General features: G+C 46.5%; 1 protein-coding gene across 1 annotated transcript; it reads left to right on the top strand.

The window, feature by feature from the left end:
- Window positions 1-8931: 8931 nt before the first annotated feature.
- prorsd1 (prolyl-tRNA synthetase domain containing 1) lies at window positions 8932-11539 on the top strand. Its single transcript, XM_071473426.1, has 4 exons — window positions 8932-9126; window positions 10136-10261; window positions 10718-10807; window positions 10902-11539. The coding sequence occupies exons 1-4, from the start codon at window positions 9046-9048 to the stop codon at window positions 11112-11114; spliced, it is 510 nt and encodes a 169-aa protein (XP_071329527.1). The 5' UTR covers window positions 8932-9045; the 3' UTR covers window positions 11115-11539.
- The last annotated feature ends 2908 nt before the right edge of the window (window positions 11540-14447 follow it).

The following is a 14447-nucleotide window of genomic DNA, read 5'->3' as shown; positions in this document are numbered from 1 at the left end:
ACATAGAGAGAGAGAGAGAGAGAGAGAGTTGACTGACAGGTGAGGTGTGCAGCAGGTAGAGGTAAAACTGAAACAGTGAAATAAAACAACTGACAACACTGAACCAGGAACCGGTTTGTCCTCCATCCACCACAGAGACAGAGAGACAGAGAGAGAGAGACAGACAGACAGAGAGACAGAGAGAGAGAGAGAGACAGACACAGAGAGAGAGAGAGACAGAGACATAGAGGACAGAGAGACAGAGAGAGAGAGAGAGAAACAGAGAGAGAGAGAGAGACAGACAGAGAGAAAGAGAGACAGAGACATAGAGGACAGAGAGACAGAGAGAGAGAGAGAGAAACAGAGAGAAACAGAGAGACAGAGAGAGACAGAGAGACAGAGAGAGCATCTGGTCTTTAATCTGAAGGTGGAGGATTTTGTTTATGTGACCTTTGTGACCTCGGGGATTCTGAAGTGTTTTGGCTGTGGGGAGGAGGGTCACTTGGTGCGAGCCCGTCCTGAGAAAACGTCCTCAGGTGGAAAAGATGGAAACACCCAGAATAAAAACAGGTCAAACAGGGAAGAAATGACACAGGGGAGACAGGACACAGAGCAAAGTGATCGCACTTCCAAACAGAGGGAAAAATCTTAAGAGAAAAGTGATAATGATGAGAAGCAGGTGGAGGAGCAGGCTGGAGGAGGTAAAGCTGATAAAGGTGAAGATGCTGAAGGAGCAGAGTGCAGCAGTGATGAGGAGCTGGTGGAGGAGGAACAGGACTGTCCTTCTCAGAGCAGTGAAGAACTGACAGAGAAGAGACAGAACAGACAGGAGATCTGTAAATCAGAGGGAAAACTCTAAAAAGGAAAGTGAAAATGATAAAAAGATGGAGGAGCAGGCTGTAGGAGGTGCAGTGATCAGCGTTGTTGAGGAGCTGGTAGAGGAGGAGCAGGTTTGTGGTGTTTCGAGGTTGAAGAGGAAGCAGACAGTGACTACATGTGGCTCTCAGGCTAAGAAGGGAGTAGTAACCAGAGGGGGGACAGACAGCAACAGCTGGAGGAAATATAGTATAACACAGATGAGGAGGAGGAGGAGGAAGGCTGTAATGGAGGCAGACAGAGGCTCAGCAGCTTTTAGAAAGCCAACACTGACCAGGAGATCTACAGGTTAAAGAAAATCCTGCTGAAGATAGACAAAAGACAGAGTCAACATGAGAAGTCAGAGGCAGTGTAACAGAACTCATCTCCAGCTGTTTGTCTTGTTGGTTTGTGTCTTTCTCACATCAACCTTTATGACTGACCTAAAGTCTCAACTCTTAACTTAAATGGAGCGAGGGATGTGAGGAACAGAGCCTGTCTCTCTGAGCTGCTGAGGCTGAAGTTCATCGATGTCATGTTGGTGCAGGAAACACACAGTGACAGTAAGAACGAGTCTGACTGGAAAAAAGAGTGGGAGGGTGAAGTTGTTTTCAGCCACTTAAAGCAGACGAGTAGAGGGGGGACAGTACTTTTTTCTAAAAACTCTGTTCCTCAGTCCTGTGAGGTGGAAGAAGTGGTGGAGGGGAGGCTACTGATCATTAAAGCCAAATATGAAACTAACACTTTAATCTTTGTTCATGTTTATGCTCCAAATGTGGGAGCAGACAGAGTTCAGTTTCTGAGTGACCTGAGCAGGACTCTGAGTCAATGTGGGCCTGAGGACCTTTTATTGTTGGGGGGGATTTTAACTGTACAGAGGACGACTTGTTGGACAGGAACCACATTGAACCTCATGCAGCCTCCAGACGAGCGATGAGACAGCTGACAGAGACACATGGGCTGGTGGACGTATGGAGACAAGGATGTCAGGCAGCTCACATGGGTTCACAGTGTAGAAAAGACCGTTACTATGGCGCGGATGGATCATTTGTACTCTTTTAAACATAATTTTAGTGTTTTTAAAGGATGTAGGATTCTTCCTGTGGGTTTCTCAGACCATGCGATGGTAACGTGAGGTTTTTGTAGCAAAGATCAAACATAGATCCCCTTATTAGCATTTTAATACTGCCCTGCTCTTACATGAACATTTTGAATACACTTTTGGATTTTTTGGGGGAAATTTTTAAGTCAAGGAAAAATAAGATTGCATCTCTGAAGCAGTGGTGGGATTGTGGAAAAACTGAAACAAAGCAGCTTTGTCAACAGTACACTTTGAGTGTCTCTTGGGACATCACCAGATCTATGAGGGATCTGGAGATTGAGATAGTGGAGCTGCAAAGTCTTGCAGGATCCACAGAAAGAAGAGGATGTGTTGAAGACCTCAGATCTGAAAAGGCCTTGCTGGCTGACCTGCTGGGCACGAAGGTGCACGGGGCACTTGTCCGGCCTCGCTTTCAGAGCGCTGCATTGATGGACTCACGTTTGGAGAGGAAGAATGGGCAGAGCAGGATGATTCCCGCTCTGCAGGCGCCCACAGGGAGGCTGCTGACAGAGGCCGAGGACATCAGGTGGAGAGCTGTGGACTTTTACTCTCTGCTGTACAGCAGCGAGTACGAAGAAGGCAAGGAAGAGTTCAGCTCCTTCTGCAGGGGGCTGCCCAGAGTCTCTGAAGAAACCTACAAGGGGTTGGGGGGCCCAGTGACTGCAGAGGAACTTTTTAAAGCCCTGCAAAACTTGAGGGGGACAAAGCCCCCGGCATTGACAGGCTGCCGCCAGAGTTTATAAAATTTTCTGGCCTGAACTGAGTGAGGACATGGTGGAAGTTTTTGATGAATGTTTTAATGATTCACATCACACGTCTGCAGATGCTGGTCTAATTTCTCTGGACCAGGAAAAAGCATTTGATCGGGTTGAACACCGTTACCTGTGGAGGGTGTTGGAAAGGTTTGTCCTTAACCCTGGTTTTATGGCCAAGATCAAGGTGTTGTACGAGGACATTGAAAGTGTACTGAAAATTTATGGTGTTTTATGTAAACCTTTTAATGTGTCCTGGGGCATCAGACAAGGCCGCTTCATGTCTGGGATGTTATATGCATTTTCTATTGAACCTCCGTTGCATGACTTTCGTACTTTAATTGATGGCCTGTTTTTACCAGATTTTAACACATGAGTTGTTTTATCAGCATATGCAGATGATGTTGTGGTTTTTGTAAAAAATCAAAAAGATGTCAGTGTGGTTGAAAGGACTGTTGGGAAATTTGGAAAAATCTCTGCTGCAAAACTCAACTGGGCTAAAAGTGAAGCTGTATCAGTGGGAAGGTGGACTGCAGGTCTGCCTCAGCTGTGGGGGGGGGGGGGGTTCAAGTACCTGGGGGTTGAAGAAGAACTGGGAGGGGGTGGTTGGAAAAATTGAAGGAAAATTAGCCAAATGAAAACTCTCCTACAGGGGGAGAGTACTAATCATCAACAACCTAGTTGCATCCACACTCTGGCACAAGCTGGCATGTTTGGAGTCCCCTGCTGGTTTGCTGGAGAGGATACAGTCCATTTTAACTGATTTTTTGGGACAAATTACATTGGGTGTCACAAATTGTGCTGGTTTTATCAAAGGAAAAGGGAGGGCAGGGGCTAGTTCATCAACAGAGCAGAGTGGCAGCTTTTAGACTTGTTTTCATACAACGTTATCTCTCAGGGTCTGATGATGTGCAGTGGAGGCCGTTTACAAGCATCAGTTTAAAGAGAGTACAGGGTCTGGGTTTGGATACCTCTTTGTTTTTAATACACTGTGTTTTTAGAGACATACACGATCTCCTACCTTTTTACCAAGGACTGTTTAGAGTATGGACTCTTTTTAAGTGGAGCAGACTGGGACCTGCAGCCTCGAGCTGTGAAACTGAAACACCTGGTGGAGGTAGTGGGTCCGAAACTTCAGCACACGGAAGCAGTAGGTTCTCTGCTGGGCCTGAGGTCCTGCAGACAAGAGAAAGCCTGCCTGGACTCCTGGGCCAAGAGACTCAGCGCTGAGGAGACGGACCTGCTGCAGGAATACACTGCAGGGACGGAGGTTCCGGACAGCACAGACCCTTTCCCTAACCTTGGTCTACAGATAGACCGGACTGGACTCATGGGAGCTTTGCTCGCCTCTGACTCGGTTGCTGCAGCGGACTTTTCCGTGCTGTCTGGGAAGATGTTGTACAGATGTTGTGTTGTTGCTCTAAACAAACACAAGCTGAGCAGCAGAACGGACTCTGTGTGGAGACCACACTTCAAAGTGGCAGAGGGGAGAAAACCAGTATGGAGGGTGCTGTATAAAGCCCCACTAAACAAGAGAGCAGGTGACCTCCAGTGGAGGATCCTGCAGGGGCGCTAGCTGTGAACACTTCTGCATCCAAACTGAATCCCAGTGTGTCTGCTGGGTGTCCGTTCTGCCACTCAGCTGAAACTGTGTTTCACTGTTACGCTGGTTGTGACAGGCTGCAGCTGCTGTTTGAGGCTCTGCAGACAGTTTTCTCTCAGCACAGTGAAACATGGAGGAAGGTGAGCTTTATCTTTGGAGCTGGATAGAACAAAAAAGAGGCGAAAAAGTGGCAAATGCTGAATTTCATTGTGGGACAGGCAAAGGTAGCCATTTATAAAAGCAGGAAGCAGCAGATAGAGGAGGGGTCAGGGGGAGACTTACTGTCTCTGTTGAGTAGATTTTAGGTTCTTCAGTCTGACTGGAAACCTGTCAGAGTTCATGTCTCAGTGGTGTTGTACTGATGCAGCCTGCACAGTGAAGGACGGACAGCTGCTCTTCAACCATTTATTCAAATAGGATTTTTATATGTGAGCACAGTGTGATTTCTGCTCCGGTTTGTATGATGATGGAGATTGTTTCATGATTTTTTTTATAAATGAAGTTTCTTAAAAATAAAAATAATTCTCTCTATCTATCTGTCTCTCTCTCTCTCTCTCTCTCTCTCTCAGACTCACTGAGCCTCAGTCACAGCTACAGAAGAAGAAAGGTGTCAGTCACTACAGACAATGATGAAGCTGATATTTCTGTCACCTTCATCAGGTCAAACAGGTGAACGCACTCACATTAACAATGGTTCAATCAGACCTGCTCCTCTACATGACACAATCTGCAGTCATGGTTAATTCCACCTGTGCTCTCACTGCTTTGAAGACTGGACTGGACTGGACTACATGTTCTGTTGGTCTGTTGTTGGTCACACTGTGGAGGATTCTGTTTGTGTTTAACTGGATCAGGTCTGAAACCAAACCTTCACCCTGCAGGACTGCACCCAGTTCATGAAAACCCTCAGTCACCTCACAGCCTCCTTTTCAACAGTAACTGCCTCCAGTCAGACTGAGGGGTGAGAGGACAAGAGCAGGAGGAGCAGGAGGAGTAATGTAGATGAAATAAAGCCTGAAGAAGAGGAACGAAGACTGAGGAGCAGCTGATGAAGAACACACTGAAAACAAAACACACGTCTGAAGCTTTGATTCAGTTCAGCCTGAAAAACAAACTGAGATCATCTGAATATATGTTTCATATTTTTAAATGTGTTCGTCCTGATGATTCTCACAAAAGAAAACATTACTTTTCCTTGTCTGGAAAAACACAAACTGAAACATTTCAACATTTATTTGTTCACTTTTTATCCATTTGTCTGAATGTGTTTGATACAGTTGTAATTTAATGTTGAGTGTCTCCATTTTATGTCACTTTATTCATATTTTATTTAGAATATTTATTTCATTTAAATGTAATAATTTACATCTAATTTGTAGTGCACTGCAGTTTTAGTTCCTATAGAAGTTACTTTTATTATTAATATAAATTATAATGATCAGGACTGAACCACATGTAAAAGAATCATATTGTGATGAGTCTTGATTTCAGTGTGAATGTTCATTTTTAACCTTTTAACCCTTCATGATGATGATGATGAATAAATAAATAAACAATGCTCCACCTGTGACCCCTGAACAAGCTCAACAAGCAACATTTTCACCTGTTACAAGAGGGACGTTCTCTGTACCTGAATGAGACCAGGACCTGGACCAGAGACACAGTCAAGTCCAGTGACGCCGCGGAGGAGGAAGAACCTGATGATGAATCAGATCCTGAAACGTTCTGATGAAGATGATGAAGAAGAAACCGTCTCTGTCTCAGAGTCCAGGCTCTTCACCCATCTGATCACCGGGGTCTGGACCAAGGGAACTTTGAAAACCTGAACCCTGGAGGCTCCAAGTTCAAACTGGAACTAAGTAAACCAACGTGAAGCAGACGTCCATCATCATTGTCATCATCACCATCATCACCTCCTGCAGCTTCAGCCTGAGTCCTGATGAAGAAACTGATCCACAGTGGTCAGTCTGCAGACAATGATGGAGCATGAACACACACAGACAGATTTATAAGGGAGGTAGAACCACACACACACGGTCAGAGATGTGGGTCTTTGGGTCATTATGTTGATTGTCTGACCTACTGCTGCGAATTAATTCACCTCGGATGAAATGATGAACAGTTGGTTACACAAACAGATCAGCGTGTGTGTGTGTGTGTGTGTTGGCTCTCACGCTCATCACAATGATGGAGGACAGACTGGACAAGATCAAATTCCAGGGTAAACAGTTTGGGCATAAACAGATGTAACTTCACTGAGCTGGTCCTGAGTTGAACCTGAGCTGGTCCTGAGTTGGTTCTGAGCCAGTCCTGAGCCATTACTGAGCCATTACTGAGCCGGTCCTGAGCTGGCCCTGAGTTGGTCCTGAGCTGGTTCTGAGCCGATCCTGACCTGGTCCTGAGCCAGTACTGAGATGGTCCTCAGCTGGTCCTCAGCTGGTCCTGAGCTTGTCCTGAGCTGGTCCTGAGCTTGTCCTGAGCCAGTCCTGAGCTGGTATTGAGCTGGTATTGAGCTGGTCCTGAGCCGGTCCTGAGCTGGTTCTGAGCTGTCTTCTGTCTGATCAGGCTCCATCTGTGAAGGCTGCTATCAGCTGCTGTAATGTCCATTATTTAGCATCTTCAGTCTGATGTGAAGGACGACTGTCCTGGATCAGGACTGACAAAAATGAAGACCTGATGGGATCAGAGGAGAGAGAGACTGAATCTCTGCTACTGGACCAGAGCCAGACCAGGTGAGCTGAGTCTCCCTAATGATTGTACTCCACCTGGGAGAGAGAGAACATCTGTCTGACACCAACACCTGGTTTCTATATAAAACAAGAAGTGTTTAGTAATAACAGTCACTGCTGCAGTGTGTGTGTGTGTGTGTGTGTGTGTGTGTGTGTGTGTGTGTGTGTGTGTGTGAGAGAGAGAGAGAGAGAGACAAAAACCCTGCATCCATTTAATCATCAGTTAAAATGATGGAAGCTGAGGAAATGAAGGACACTGGTTGACAGGTAGAAGGACCCCACACACACACACACACACACACACACACACACACACACACACACAGTGTTCACAGGAATGAGGACATTGAAGGTTGTCTCTCTCAGTAATTACAGCTGAGGCCACATCAATGGACAACATAACGACAACACAACAATATGGATACAGAATGTCACCATGGATACAGGAGAAGGTCGGAAGGTTGGATGTGGAGGTTGGACGTGGAAGTTGGAGGTTGGACGTGGAAGTTGGAGGTTGGACGTGGAGGTTGGACGTGGAGGTTGGTTGTGGAAGTTGGACGTGGAGGTTGGATGTGGAGGTTGGAGGTTGGACGTGGAGGTTGGTTGTGGAAGTTGGACGTGGAGGTTGGATGTGGAGGTTGGAGGTTGGACGTGGAGGTTGGAGGTTGGAGGTTGGACGTGGAGGTTGTTTATGGAGGTTGGAGGTTGGACGTGGAGGTTGGAGGTTGGACGTGGAGGTTGTTTATGGAGGTTGGAGGTTGGACGTGGAGGTTGGAGGTTGGTTGTGGAGGTTGGACGTGGAGGTTGGAGGTTGGAGGTTGGACGTGGAGGTTGGAGGTTGGACGTGGAGGTTGGTTATGGAGGTTGGATGTGGAGGTTGGATGTGGAGGTTGGAGGTTGGACGTGGAGGTTGGAGGTTGGTTGTGGAGGTTGGACGTGGAGGTTGGACATGGAGGTTGGATGTGGAGGTTGGACGTGGAGGTTGGACATGGAGGTTGGATGTGGAGGTTGGACGTGGAGGTTGGAGGTTGGAGGTTGGATGTACTCTGGACTGTGACTCTGTGACACAGTAAAAAGCTGCAGGAACAGAAAACAATCATCATCATTTCCTGTTCGAGGCCATAATCAATATCATCTCACAGTTTATACACAGCAGAGAAATAAAGTTATACACAGCTGGTTTCACATGTCCCGCCCCACCCCCCCACCCCCCTCCTCTACCTCTATTCATCCTTTTCTCCTCTGAAGGCTGTTTCTTATTGCCACTGCAACTTCTTCTATTCAGCAGACACACACACACACACACCTTCAGGGGAATTTGTTGTTCAGTATCTTGCCCAAGGACACTTCAACACGTGGACTGGAGGAGTCGGAATCAAACCACTGACCTCCTGAACCACAGCCTATGACTGCAGTCTGAAACTGATGGGTCATTTTTACAGCAATGCACTCTGGGACTTGTAGTTGACTTGTAAAGGTGTCATTGACACCGTCTTGTCCCTCTGGCAGTTGAACTTCTTCAGCTCAGTCTGTGCTGTGACGCTGAGCTCGGTCTCTAACCGGGTCACTGTGGGGCGTTAACGCTTCATCCATCACAGACTAATACGTTTTATAACACACTTCATTCAGGTGGAAGTGGGACAATGTGTCATTCAGTGTCTTTACTGTGTTTGATGACACAGTCTGTGGGAGTCAATACAAACTGATGTTAATGTATCATCTCATTCTCAGATCAGTGGAGGATGTGAACATCACAGGAGAGACTCAAAGAAATGAAGCCCAGGTTTCAGTGTTTGTTTAGTATCTGCTTTAATGTGATCAGGATTAATAATCTGATAATATCAGATTCACTGCATCACAGGTGCTTCTACCTTAAATCCAGAGGGGGCAGTAGTGACCGCAGCTGGAGTTACCCTCGGTGCAGAAGAAGAGAGTCTCCTCCTCCTCCCTGCAGCTGTCTCTGTCCACTGACTGTCGGTCCAGGTCCGTGTCTGTCCATCGACTTTTGAAACCAGTTTCCTGAAGATGTCAGAGGAGCTGCGGTCAGAGCTGCAGAAATACCTGCAGACTCTGAACATCCAGACCACCTGCGTGGAGCACCCGCCGGTAAAACTGAACCCGAAACCCGCTCAGCTCCCTGTCAGTGAGTCCGCTAACAGAAACCAGGACCAGGTTTATACTGCGACCGTCTTAAAGCAGTTTGCATGACTGACATGAGGAGTCGGAACAGAGAGAGGAACACACTGCTCTCTACTGAAAACAAATCAGCGTTAGAATACTTCACATTTTAAAACTGACCCGAATCCTGTAACTTTTATAAACACATTCAAACACATGTATCGACACTGTTTGAACCGGAAGGATTCACATTTTCATTCGGCGTTATCCAACACAATGCGACGCGCTTTGTAACAGAGTTTTAGCTGTTTTCCTTACTACGTCTTATTGTTTTAACAGTTGTCCCTGCCTGTCACTCATAGGCCGAATTCACCAGAAGATCATTTGAATATGGATCAATGCGAAGATGTGGTCATGGTGTAGTCTGTACGTGTGTATGATCAAGGCGAAATCAAAAGTGACACATTTTTAAACGAGATCTGGAACGACGGGCTCTCCAAACATAAAACGTCACGTATCAACAATAAACAGACGGTTTTATTTTGAAATGACTTTTCAGTGACTCGCACACATCTGTCACTTCCTGAGTTTCTGATCACCTGTCGAGTTTCTGATCGGTCTCTTCCGGTTTTACAACCTGACACGTTGCTGCCGCGTTGAGCTGCAGCCACCTGCAGAGGGCGCCAAAAGATGACACGTCTGCCCCGTGTCGAGCCACTGAGCCTCACACTGAGGACACAACAGAGACACCAGTCTGTCTGACTGTGTTGTACAAATCTCACAGTTGTACAAATGTTCAAACATTCTTAATGAAACTGAATATTTCTGGTTTGAACCTGTGACGTTAGGATGAAACAGGTGAGTCTGACACATGACATCAGACGACTCTGGTTCATTACACATGTTTATCAGGATCAGTGATGGACCCTTCTTCCTGGACATGATCCTTCGCTCACTTTCACTTTTCACATATTCTAACCCCCCCGCCCCCCGGCAGGTGTTCACGGTGGAGGAAATGATGCCTCACCTGCAGGAAGTGAGAGGAGCCGTTACTAAAAACCTGTTCCTGAAAGATAAGAAGAAGAAAGGCCTGTGGCTGGTGTCAGCTCGCCATGACCGCCAGGTAGGCTCCGCCTCACAGACACACACAGCTGGTCAACATCTGCATCTCTCCCTCAGTTTCCACAAAACACTTTTTACACAATAAAACAACACTTACCTTTAAACTAAAACAAACTGTCACCTGATTGGCTGTTCCTTAACGAGCTAATTAAGCTGAACAGGGAGGGGGAGGGGACCACCAGCACAGTCATCTGTATCTGTAACAGAGTAGCAGGACTCTGCCCCCTGCTGACACACAGAGGGAACAACACTGATGGAAATCTTAACTCCCAGAATCCCTCTTGTTTTTGTGAGCGTCACATGTTTGACCTCTGACCTCTGTGAAGCTGCCACAGTGAAAAAATGTTCAGGTGAACTTCCTGTGAATCTCAGCTTGGCTCGTTCCTCTGCTGCGTCCTGAGAGCATCTTCTCTTTTCTCACCCCTCCTGTCCCATAATCCTCTCTGTTCCTCTATAGGTGAACCTCAATGACCTCGCCAAGAAGCTTGGTGTGGGCAGCGGCAACCTGCGCTTTGCAGACGAGGCGGCCATGTTGGAGAAACTCAAGGTGAGAACTGGTTAAACAGCATCCTGAGGAGGAGGCCCTGACGACGAGACGACCACCGGCTTCATTGATTGATTACAGTCTGTCGTCTCCTCAGGTGGGTCAGGGCTGTGCCACCGCCCTCGCTCTGCTCTTTGATAAGGACCAGAGCGTGAGGTTCGTCCTGGACCGGGACCTGGTGGAAGGAGGCCACGAGATGGTCTACTTCCACCCTATGACCAATGCCGCCACCATGGGGCTCCGCCCGGACGACCTGCTGCGCTTCCTTAAGGAGACAGGACATGAACCTGTCCTGGAGAGCTTTGAGTAGGACAGGACTGGAACCGGAACCTGGACCTGGACCTGGACCAGGGTTAGAGAGTGGGCAGGATCAGGCTGTTGGGATTAAAGAGCGTTGTAGTCCTGTCTGTTGTTAGACCAGGATATGGAGTCGACCTTCTGAGGCTCGAGCAGAACTGAACTGAGTCCTGAGTCTGAGTCCTGCTCAGTCGTGAATCAGGTGAAACACCAGAACATCACTGGTCTTTATGGTCCCAGCAGGTTTATAACACTCAGCTGAACGTATATGAAAACTCAGCCTTGTTTCTAAACCATCTCCTGTTCTTCATCAATTAATTTGACTCAGAAATTAAAGACCGGACTCTTTTATTTCAGTGAGTTTATTTTCCCTCCTGATGATGTTTTATTGTTTTTGTGAAACTGAAATAAATGTCCCTCAGTGAATCTGCTGATGAACACTGACTCTGGTCGTGTGTCATAAACCAGGACATTGTTCTCAAGAACCTGACGACCATCAGACAGAACAGCTGTGATGAACAGAGCAGCCTCCAGGGGCCTCAGCAGAGGTTCATCACAACATCCTCCAACATGGAGCTCATCTGATCAATGGTTCTGACAGACAACAGATCTATGAAGTATAGATCAGGTCATTAACCATTAATAAACTGTTAGTTACAGTTTATAAAAGATGATTCATCAGAACATAGAACCAGGTTTATTATTTATTTTCTGGTAATGATGCCTTCACTTGTTCCTGATGACAGTTTTCAGAGGTCACTTCCTGTTCAGGCCACATTTTATTCCAACAGCACAATGATGTCACTTCCTGTGCAGGTCCAGACTGAGCTGTCAAACTTCCCAGACCCAGACCTGTCCTCCATGTTGGCCCCAACAGACCAGGACACAGACTTCAACTCTGCTGTCTCTTCATGTGTCTCCTGTGCAGAGGAGGACATGACTCCATCAGGTTCAGACAGACAGTAGAGGAATGGGCTGTGATTGGTTTTCCTCCTGTGAACAACTGTGTATGGGCTTTCGGATTTTCAAAATAAAAGAAAATTCAATCACTGACTAAAAGCTGCTTCAAAGTAAGAGTTCTTCATGGAGATGTAGTGGAGTCAACATTTGTAAGTGTAGAGGAGAATCAAATAATCCTCAGAGTACAAACACTGACTAAATACTGCAGTAAAAGTACTGCATTACTGTCCACAGCTGATCCTGAGACCTGGACCAACACTGACACTGCAGCTTCACAACAACACACACAGACACCATTATCTCTCTCTCTCTCTCTCTCTCCCTCTCTCTCTCTCTCTCTCTCCCTCTCTCTCTGCATCAAGCTCTCTCTCCCTCTCTCTCTGCATCAAGCTCTCTCTCTCTCTCCCTCCCTCTCTCTCTGCATGATTTTCTCTCTGCATCAAGCTCTCTCTCTCTCTGTGTCTGTATTACTCTATCTCTCACTCTGCATCAAGCTCTGTCTCTCTCTCTCTCTCTCCCTCTCTCTCTGTATGATTCTCTCTTTCTCTGTGAAGCTCTCTCTCTCTCTCTTTCTCTCTCTGGATGAATCTCTCTCTGTCTGTATGACTCTCACTTTCTCTGTGAAGCTCTCTCTCTCTCTCTCTCTCTCTCTGGATGAATCTCTCTCTGTCTCTGTCTCTCTCTGCATGAAGCTCTCTCCCTCTCTCTCTGTCTCTCTCTCTGTGTCTCTCTCTCTCTCTCTCTCTCTTTCTGTCTCTGTCTCTCTGCATGAATCTCTCTCTCTGTCTCTGTCTCTCTCTCTCTCTGGATGAATCTCTCTATCTCTCTGTCTCTGTCTGTCTGTCTCTCTCTCTCTGGATGAATCTCTCTCTGTCTCTCTGTCTCTCTCTCTCTCTCTCTTTCTCTCTGCATTCCTAATCAGTGTATTGTTGCATTGTTGTATAAAATTAGCAAATGAATGAATGTTGATACTCAGTTCCCAGACATTCTTTCACATGCTGTGTGTGTGTGTGTGTGTGTGTGTGTATGAGAATTGCACTTCCCCCCTCATTGTTGCTGTGGTTGTTGTACAGAGACTTTTTGTTGGCAAAAATCCTGTGTGGGAAAAAGTACAAAACACACACACACACATCTGTTGCCATTTTGCCACAGAGCAAGGCACTGAAGCAAGTTCAGTCATGTTCAGTCCCCACAGCAGCCTGCATACAGGTATCTCTCTCTCTCTCTCTCGCGCTCTCTCTCTCTGTCTCTCTGTCTCTCTCTCTCTCTCTCTCTCTCACTCTGTCTCTCTGTCTCTCTACCTCTCCATCTCTCACCAGCAGGTGATGGACAGGTAGCAGAGATCTGAGCAGCACCTGAACTCACCACCAGTTGTGACTATGTCTACATTAAGTTGTGTCTGTGTCAGTGATCCAGAGAAGCTCTCTGTCCATCATGACACACTGATCACAGGACTGTTTGACTCAATATAAGATAAATGTAGGTTAACTCAAATGGGGCTCATGTTGTGATCCACAGCATAACTCAGTGCATCCATGGAAACCTTTTTCTTCCTGTTTTCATCCCCTAAAATCATCATGGGAATTGTAGTTCTAGGAGCCAACACAACAATAATAATAAGATCCATTAATGTTAGTTCACATGATTTTTCTCCCTCTCCTTCCAGTCTCTGTCTATGGTCTCTTGCCCCTCGCTGTCTGTCTAGTTTCCATCATTTGTGGTCCTGAGTTTTAGCTCCATCACCGTGGCGACAGAGAGCAGTCTGGTCGCTACGGGAGACAGGCCAGAAATAAGCTGTCATTAGTTGTGTGTGTGTGTGTATGTGTGTGTGTAAGGCTGTCTAAACCATCATGATGTAACTGTTTTTGTAGTTTTCTGCTTATTCACAGCTTAAGAGTCTCTTCAGAAAACTCTGTCATCTTCTGGGAGGAGGAGGAGGAGGAGGAGGAAGAGGAGTAACACTTCACAGTGACAGTGCAGTATCTGTTGCAGCCTCAGGACTGTGTGTGGTGGTTGTAGTTGTGTTAGTAATAAGACAGTTTTCAAAATGTTTTTCCTGTGGGACCAGAATCATTTGCACACTGTGACCTTTAACCTTTAATTTGAACTGGTAGAGCAGTGTTGGTCCTGTAAGAGAGGAGACACAGGTCTGATCCTGATCCTGATCCTGGATCAGAGTGATCATCACCTCCTTTGTCACATCATCACACACTTTCCACTACAAGAACAGTTACTTCACACGGCCTGAACTTTAAGAACCGTATGAGTCTCTGGTTGAGGTTCTGCGTCGTTTATACACTGTGATGTCATAGTGTCAGAGATATACTTCACCTGAGACATGGAGCTAAAACATTTTTTATATAAAAATATTTACCTGTCAGGTCTG

The sequence above is a fragment of the Trachinotus anak genome, unplaced genomic scaffold (genome assembly GCF_046630095.1).
Source record: "Trachinotus anak isolate AG129_WGS33_773 ecotype Australia unplaced genomic scaffold, CSIRO_AGI_Tana_v1 ptg000052l, whole genome shotgun sequence".
NCBI classification, from domain to species: Eukaryota; Metazoa; Chordata; class Actinopteri; order Carangiformes; family Carangidae; genus Trachinotus; species Trachinotus anak.
This window is presented reverse-complemented; position numbering and strand designations above follow the sequence as displayed.

Bases quoted from the DNA above. Each gene is read 5' to 3' on its own strand.
- prorsd1 (XM_071473426.1), top strand. From the start codon at position 9,046: ATGTCAGAGGAGCTGCGGTCAGAGCTGCAGAAATACCTGCAGACTCTG. The intron at 10,262-10,717 runs GTAGGCTCCGCC...GTTCCTCTATAG, and splicing joins CAGCTCGCCATGACCGCCAG to GTGAACCTCAATGACCTCGC. The intron at 10,808-10,901 runs GTGAGAACTGGT...TCGTCTCCTCAG, and splicing joins CCATGTTGGAGAAACTCAAG to GTGGGTCAGGGCTGTGCCAC.